General features: G+C 49.0%; 1 protein-coding gene across 1 annotated transcript; it reads left to right on the forward strand.

Annotated features, from left to right (window-relative positions):
• The first annotated feature begins 216 nt into the window (after positions 1 to 216).
• LOC132422304 (3 beta-hydroxysteroid dehydrogenase/Delta 5-->4-isomerase) lies at positions 217 to 7,411 on the forward strand. Its single transcript, XM_060007098.1, has 3 exons — positions 217 to 361; positions 4,091 to 4,255; positions 6,600 to 7,411. Exons 1-3 carry the CDS (start codon positions 217 to 219, stop codon positions 7,409 to 7,411), a joined length of 1,122 nt encoding a protein of 373 aa, XP_059863081.1.
• The last annotated feature ends 916 nt before the right edge of the window (positions 7,412 to 8,327 follow it).

Genomic DNA, 8,327 nt, shown 5'->3' on the forward strand with positions numbered 1-8,327 from the left:
AACAGGTTAGAGCTTTTTCATTTTCTTTCAGCTACTCCTGGGAGGGGGTGCATGGGATTTTTGCAAAAATGGAGTCGAAGGAACACAGTGGGTTTTTATGAGCATGTAATCACTTGACATTTCTTTTAGGCTCTCTCCTGTGTCAACCTCTCATCCAAACTGCTCCCCAGGGTTTTCTGGTTCCTGGCAAGTGTTTCTCGGTGCCCAGGTTTGGCCATGGCAGGGTGGAGCTGCCTTGTGACAGGTGGAGGAGGGTTTCTGGGTCAGAGGATCGTCCACTTGTTGGTAGAGGAGAAGGAGCTGCAGGAGATCCGGGTGCTGGACAAAGTCTTCAGACCAGAAGTTCGGGAGGAATTTTCTAGTAAGTGAACTTGAGTCATGGGTGTGTAGCTGCATTTTAAACCCTGCATAGGTGTGGGGAGGGGGTTCTTGTCTAGCAATTTAAGGAAAGTTGTAGTCAAATCAAGGCTAATCCCGTGTTATCAGAAAGGAGATTACAGATGGAGTAATACCACGGTGTAATCACAGATGGTGTCAGGAGATGATTCTGGTCCTGACCCAGGATTAGAGAGGGTGGCTGTAGACCAGCCACTTCAGCCTCTGTTCTTCTCAACCAGAAAATCATGTTTCAGTTTTCTCCCTTGTCAACAAGTCTTCAATGTTCTGATGATTTTTGACTTGTCACTTGCTATGTACCATCTGCAAAGGGCGAGCTAGTGCCATTAACCTGGAGACCCCACCAGCGGGTCCCCGCCCCTCTTGATTGCTCTGGTCTTTCTGTGGCTTCACTGAGCATCTCCAGTGAAGGTGAAATAGAAGGAAGAGAAGGTGAAGCGAGTGTGTGTGAGTGTGTGTGTGTGTGTGTGAGAGAGAGAGAGAGAGAGAGAAAGAGAGAATTAGAGATGGAGCAGGAGAGAGGGGAGTGCAGAAGGTGCACAGGCTTGCAGCAAGGGAGCCAGAAACAGAACAAGAGGCAGCATGAGTGCAGACACACCTCGCGTGGATTCCCCGTACATCTCTTTTTATCATTCGCCTCTCTTCTCATCACCACAAGGAAGTGACTGCAGAATCTGCTGTAGCACCTCACGTCTCTCTTTCCAGATTGCTGCCCATGGTGCCAATGCAAAAGCTTGATTTATAGTGTATTTTCCAACCTGTTTTGCCCCCCAGATCCTCAAAATAACCCTGTGAGGAAGGTAGGAGAGGGGTAACACCCATCTGGACAATGAGGAAATTGAGGTCCACAAAGGTAAAGCGACTTGCTACCCGGATTAATGGGTAGCAGAGCTTAGACTAGAACTCCAATCACACGGCCCTAGGGCTGACTCCTGGGAAAGTGAATCTTCAGTTTCTGCCATTTCCCCCTTATGCGCCCCCAAACCAATTCGCTGTCCTCCTCCCCAGCCCCAGTGGACTGGCCGTCTACATGCAGGCCCTGGCTGCCCAGAGGACCCCTCTCCCCACACAAAGCCCCCCCCCCCACCCCAGCTCGCTCTCCTGGACCCTGCCCATCGCTCTGTTCTCCTTTCCTCTCCCCTGACCTCTGCAAACATCCTATTTCCTCTATCCTCTGCTTCAACAACGTCTCTGCTTTTTTAAAAAAAATTCACAACTGATCAACATCAACTGTTTGTAATCCCTACATCTCAGCAATATTGGCAGTCTGACAACTTATGCCCAGAGAGGGTGATGCTCAACCTAAGAGGAACATCTCCCCAGTGTGAATAAGTCATGCGCTGTCATGGGTGGGGGCAGGGGCCTCTGTCAGGATAATAACAGAGACCACTCACGGTGTTCTTTCTGTGCCAGGCACTGCGCTAAGTGTTTCACGTGTGTCAACGCATCTGTTCCTCATCGCAATCCTCTGGGATGGGTAACAGTGTCCTCCTTTCTTTAAAGATGAGAATACAAGCACAGAAGAATCCAGTCCATTCAGGCTGCTGCAACAAAATACCACAGGCTGGGTAGCTTATAATCAGAAATGTACCGCTCACAGTTCTGGAGTCTGGAAGTCCAAAATCAAGGCAGGGTCAAGTCCTGGTGAGAGCTCTCTTCCAGGGTTCATAGCCTACACCTTCTCACATGGTGGAAGGGGCGAGGGATGTCTCTGGGGTCTCTTCTATAAGAACACTAATCCCATTCGTGAGGGCTCTACCCTCATGACCTAATCACCACCCAGAGATCCCCCCAACTCCTAACACCATCACATTGGCATTAGGATTTCAACAAATGGATTTGAGGGGACACAAATATGCAGACGTTGCAGAGGTTAATTAACTTGTTCAAGGTCCCCCACCTGGAAAATGGCAAAGCTGGATTTGAACCCAGGCGGTCTGGCTGCAGCGTCTGTACTCTTAATCACTAGTTTGTCTAGTAGCTTCTCTCTGGGCCTCCCTCCAATCCAGTTCACACCACGTAAGCAACTGCATATTCAGTCTATGCAAAACACTGGCCAAGTCCCACAGAGCCTTGGAGGAGGAAGCTAGGGCTCCACCGCCGAGAAATACACAGCGCCCTCTGCTGTTCTCTCTGCGGCCCTGCATACTAATGGGTAAGAGGTCTTTCCTCCCTTGGCCTTGGGCTTCAGGGCATAGCAATTCCTTTGAGCCGGTCTGCTGAAGTTAGCCTTGAAAGAGAGGCAGGGTAAGGGAGGGGCAGGGCAGACGTGGGGACACAATCAGAAAATTCCACTCTGCGGCTAATTCCTCTGCCTTTCTCTCACTTCGTGGCCTTTTTGGAGTGGAAGCATTGGGGCGGAGCTAATTTTGCAGAGGCTTAAGGAGAGCAGGCTTAAGGTTCTTCCAAGTTGTAACCCAAGGAGGAAATTCTGCAGCCCTGAATTTTTCACTCTGAATTTCTCTCTCACTGTTCTCTGCTGTCCATTGCCAATTTCATTTAAATTGACGTCCTGCAAGCAAGGCTTGAAGCCTGGGCGGGGTGGGGGGGGGGGGCGGGAGGCGGGGCGGGGGGCAGGCTAGAGTCTTCATTAGAAGTGTGACTTGGATGTTACCTCACCCTCTCTGAGCCTCGGTTTCGTCGCCTGTAAAGTGGTAATCAGAATCTCTATCTCATGAGACAGCTGTGAAAGGAAATCAGAAAGCTGAAGGTCGTGTGCAAAATAAAAAGCACAAAATAAGTGCGGGGTATTTATCCAAACTGTATGTAGCGTGGCGTTTATGTCGTGGGCTCATCGGAGGTGATGATGTTACCAGTAGTGCACAGTAGCTCCACTTCCCGCGGGCTTCAGAGGAGCCAGAGACCCTGATGTTGTCTCTGCAACCCTTGGCTAGATGGCCGGAATGTTAGTCCCTCGGTGGCTGGCTCATTTTCAGCATTGATATCTGCTTTTGATGATATCTAATAAGAGCTCTTTCAGTTAAATCCATCCTTCGGGCCCACCCTAAATTCCTGTTAATAAGCGCCACTATCCTTCTGATCACTCAAGTGGGAAAAACTCAGGCTGCCTTTGACTCTTCCTCCCAGCCCATCACCAGTAAGAACCAGGACCTGGCAAGGTAAGGTCTGAAAGTTGAACCTTTTGTACCTCTCCCCTTCTCGTCTCCCACTCCTGGATCCCTGGTTCCAGTCTTCCCCATGTGAACTGTGGTTCAGACGGTGTAATTAATCCCTCAATCACCTTGCTTTCTCTTATATCCACTAGACTGATCCACGTTATAATACTGCAGCCAGGGTTCGCCTCTTACAGCACAACTGTTTACATTTCTCCTTTAATTCCAAACCTATACTGGATTCCCCATTCCCTACCGAATTAAATGCAAATTCTCTCCTTAATGAATTTTATAAACTCCCCATGAGTCTCTTTAACAATTTTGTGTTCCAGGCACTCTTGACCCCTCACTGCTCAAACTCTCTTTTTTAGAATGAGATGGGACGGAAAGAGACGTTTGCTCTTTCCCAAGAAATGCTACACATTCTGATTTCTGTGGCCTTGTTTAATTGGTCCTTCCATGGGATGTTCACCCCTCCCCACTCCTCATTCCCCCCAATCTACCTGTCCTTAAAGACCTGGGTCACCAGGAATCTTCCAGATCCAGAAAGCCTTCCAGTGACCTGACTCCTGTTCACACAGAGCTCCAGAGCAAGATCAGGCTGACCTTGCTGGAAGGAGACATCCTGGATGAGCAGTGCCTGAAGGAAGCCTGCCAGGGTGCCTCGGTGGTCATTCACACAGCCTCTGTCATCGACGTCATGAACGCCGTTCAGCGAGAGACCATCATGAATGTCAATGTGAGAGGTACAGGATCCTGGGGAGGAGCTGAAGGGAAGTGGGCAAGTGAGGGTCAGAAGCTGGGATAAGTGAAGAGGAGGCTGGTAGACACCTGCTGGGTGGGCACCAAGTAGTTTTCCTCATCACCACCAACAGAGATTCAAGGCCATCATCCTCCGTATTTCTGATGAGGAAACTAGGGCTGAGACAGGCTAAGGGACTTGTCCAAGGCCCTCTGGGGAGGAGTGAAAGGGCTAGAATTTAAACCCACGCCTGTGTGAGTCCAAAGGCCACGAAAACCCTTCTGCTGGTCCAATCAAGTGTTGACTCAGCTCCAACCTCAAACTCTTGCTATCCAACCACCTCCTGTCTCCACTGGGCTGGAACCAGACCTTACAAATTCTTCCTTGGTCATCATGCTAGCTTTTCTGTGTGGCTCTAAGTTGAGGGTCACCATACAGCCAAGAACTAAGAGCTCTGTGGTATGAGGTACCCCCAAGTCAGTTAGGAGTGACGGGCCACAACTCTGGGCTGGTTTCCTTCGGGCAGGACTTCCTGCAAAGGAAGGATAATAAGGGTAAAGAGAATGCCACCCCCAGAAGGATTCCTCATAAGAGAACTGGCAAAGCTGGTTCACAGTGGTCTGGCAGTACAGAATTAGCCAGCACTTGTCTTCCTGTAATATTTTCTTAATAAGAATAATTTCCCATTATCCATAATACCATCTCTTCAGCTCACTACCAGATCTATTATTGAAGAGTAGCACCTAGCCAGGTGCCCAAAGTACACCCTCTTTAGATCCTCATCCCATAAGGGCTTGGTGGCCCTTTCTGAACTGTGGCTTTCCAATTTACTTTAAATCTAGACACAGTCACTCAAGGGATTAGCTTAAATCCCTTATTAGCTTGCTGTGTAGTATCCTCCCTCTGACCCCTGGAGGCCAATCTCTCTAGGACCACAGCACCCCAGAACATCTGCCTTCCACGCCCTGCCCGCCAGAGTTAGTCTACTCAGAGACTCCTTTTCTAAAGCAACTCATTGCTTTTGCATCTCCAGCCTAAAATTGCACTGTTTCAAAAAAGACCATTTCTAGTTTCAACTTAGCCACACCCCCGGTCACCCCTATATTGCCAGGAGGGTGCTAAGATTAACCAGTCTTGAGTTTTCGGCCCCCCTCTCATAATTTCTACTCTCCACAGCTCCCAACAACAGGGGATTTGAAATCCCTGAGAAGTGTTAGAGGCCTCCATTGACTAAAACTAGCATCACTGACAGGTTTAGAAAATACTTCACAATCATGGCCATTTCTCCCTCTGCAGGTAAATTAGCTCCGAATTTTCTCTGCTTCTAGATTTAATTTTTTAAAAAGGAGGCTGTCTCTCCTGAAAAGCAAATTGCACAAAGACCTTAAAAAGGATTTTTTAAAATACCACCCAAAAATGATGCTTTGCCCAGGAAATTGCTTCCTTCTTGTAAGGAAGGCGCTCTGGGTGACCTCCGTGAGCTAAAATCCTACCCAGATAAAGGGATTCTGCAAGATCCTCCCACGATAGATATTACCAGCAGAGGGTGCACTCCTTTCTGCTTCGTCCTCCGGCTCGACACACAAGGCCAGGGCTAGCTCCAGAAAGCTAAGCGAAAGGAAGCTTTGCCACCCCGACTTTTCATACCTGGGTAGACAAGCCACGACCACAATTAGCAGTGGCCTTTGTAGGAAACACACAACCAGAAACAGAGTCTGGATCTCCAGCTTCTCCCCAGAGCCCACCAATCATTTGCTCAGTGACTCAAAAAAAAGTCCTTGTGACAAGTTTTTATTGGTCTTCAAAAAAAAAAAGGAGAAAAATAGGAACAATTCAATGTGTACTTAAGAGTATATATTACCTATATACAACTCGTGTGTGTGTGTGTGTGTGTGTGTGTGTGTGTGTGATGTGAATCCTTCAGCTGTCCTCTTTTGCCTAAGAACCAGAGCTGTCCTTATTCTAAGAGTATGACCTCCTAATTTTTTAAGTTAAAATAGCCTATCTTTAATGAGGTGGTAGAGATGATAAATGATCATTTTAAAACCTCTTTACTCCGCAAAATATAAAGCGGCAACTCGTTGTCCTTTTCTGACATTAGAAGTACGTACCCTGGTCCATGAAATCCAAAAGCCTAGAAATGCTGGATCTCCAGATTCCAAATCTTGGCCTCTTTGCATTTCTGCTTTCGTCCTGTGGCTTTGGCATAAGCTGATCTCAGCCAGAGACACACAGGAATGCACTCCTCGTGCAATAGCCCCCTCCCTGAGGGCTAGGGGCAGACACGGTCCATGGCTGGCTGGCTCTGGACTATTTCCCGACACTGACGGTGTGCTCCCCGTGGGCAGGTACCCAGCTCCTGTTGGAGACCTGTGTCCAGGCCAGTGTACCAGTCTTCATCCATACCAGCACCATAGAGGTGGCTGGGCCCAACTCCTACAGGGAGATCATCCAGGACGGCCACGAAGAAGAGCATCTGGAAACGGCATGGTCCTCTCCATACCCATACAGCAAAAAGCTTGCCGAGAAGGCTGTGCTGGGAGCTAATGGGTGGGCTCTTAAAAATGGCGGCACCTTGTACACTTGTGCCTTAAGGCCCATGTACATCTATGGGGAGGGGAGCCCATTACTTTATGCCCACGTGGACAGTGCCCTGAAGAACAATGGAATCCTGTCCCATCACTGCAAGTTCTCCAGAGTCAACCCAGTCTATGTTGGCAACGTGGCCTGGGCCCACATTCTGGCCTCGAGGGCCCTGCGGGACCCCCAGAAGGCCCCAAGCATCCAAGGACAGTTCTACTACATCTCAGACGGCACACCTCACCAAAGCTATGATGACCTCAATTACACTTTGGGCAAAGAATGGGGCCTCTGCCTGGATTCCGGGATGAGCCTCCCCGTTTCTCTGAAGTATTGGCTTGCCTTCCTGCTGGAGATAGTGAGCTTCTTGCTCAGTCCAATTTACAAATATCGACCCCCCTTCAACTGCCACCTGATAACCCTGTCAAACAGTGTGTTCACCTTCTCCTATAAGAAAGCTCAGCGAGAGCTGGGGTATGAGCCCCTCTTCACCTGGGAGGAAGCCAAGCAGAAAACCAAGGAGTGGGTCGGCTCCCTGGTGAAGCAGCACAAGGAGACCCTGAAAACAAAGACTCACTGATCTGGGGGGTGACAACGATGTGGATGTGGGTATAGTTAGGAGATGTCTGTCACGCTCTCCCCTTCCGGCTTCATACGGCAAACAACACAGACACAAGCCCGGGTCCTCCTGCTTCCGTTTTATAAGATGATCATGTTACTGTCTTCCTCCCTCCACCAGAAACCTTTCCCTGTCACTGGCCCAACGGGAAGCTTTCTGCCCTACCCTCCCTCCAGGGGACGGCCAGACAAGGTGATTTGCTGCAGCTGCTGTGCCACCGTCTCAGTTGCCGATTCTGAGCTATTTGGGCTTCTTTTAACTTAGAGTTTTGCCTGTTAGTTCCGTTTCCTTTGTTAAATGCAAAAGCCTTTCTTTTCTTTCAAAAGTTCATATTCCTTCACACAGCTCAATGAACGTAATAAACGTTTTAATGACTAATCTGGAGGAAGTTGTGGTTTACGTGATTGCATCCCTTTTTATTCCCCACCCCGCCCAATCACCATCTCCTATTTAGAAAAGTAGCTCGGGACTGGGGTGGGCAGAAGTGTCAGGAAGGGGAACCTAGGCTTGACTAAGCACTTACTACGTTTCAGGCATCATGTATTAGATGACTGACATATATCACTTATTTAACCCTCACCAGAAACCTACGAGGTAGGGATGACTATTCCCTTTGATGAATAAGGAAACTCGTTCACAGTCACACTAACTGCTATGAGACCGGGACGTTTAATCCAGATGGACTGACTTGAAAGCCCTTATCCATCCGCTGAATTGTGTAGCCTGAACTGCTCAAAATTTATAGCAAAACGGGGACGGGGTGGTGGATGGTTTGTCGGGGGTGCAGCAGAGCACTGGACATGGGGTACTGATCCTTGGGAGAGCCCAGCTCCCTTGGGTCCCCTGCTTCTTGCCCGGTCCTGTGCAGGAGACATCC

This window comes from Delphinus delphis, chromosome 1, assembly GCF_949987515.2.
Source record: "Delphinus delphis chromosome 1, mDelDel1.2, whole genome shotgun sequence".
Taxonomy (NCBI): domain Eukaryota; kingdom Metazoa; phylum Chordata; class Mammalia; order Artiodactyla; family Delphinidae; genus Delphinus; species Delphinus delphis.

Bases quoted from the DNA above. Each gene is read 5' to 3' on its own strand.
- LOC132422304 (XM_060007098.1), top strand. From the start codon at position 217: ATGGCAGGGTGGAGCTGCCTTGTGACAGGTGGAGGAGGGTTTCTGGGT. The intron at 362-4,090 runs GTAAGTGAACTT...CTGTTCACACAG, and splicing joins AGTTCGGGAGGAATTTTCTA to AGCTCCAGAGCAAGATCAGG. The intron at 4,256-6,599 runs GTACAGGATCCT...CCCCGTGGGCAG, and splicing joins CATGAATGTCAATGTGAGAG to GTACCCAGCTCCTGTTGGAG.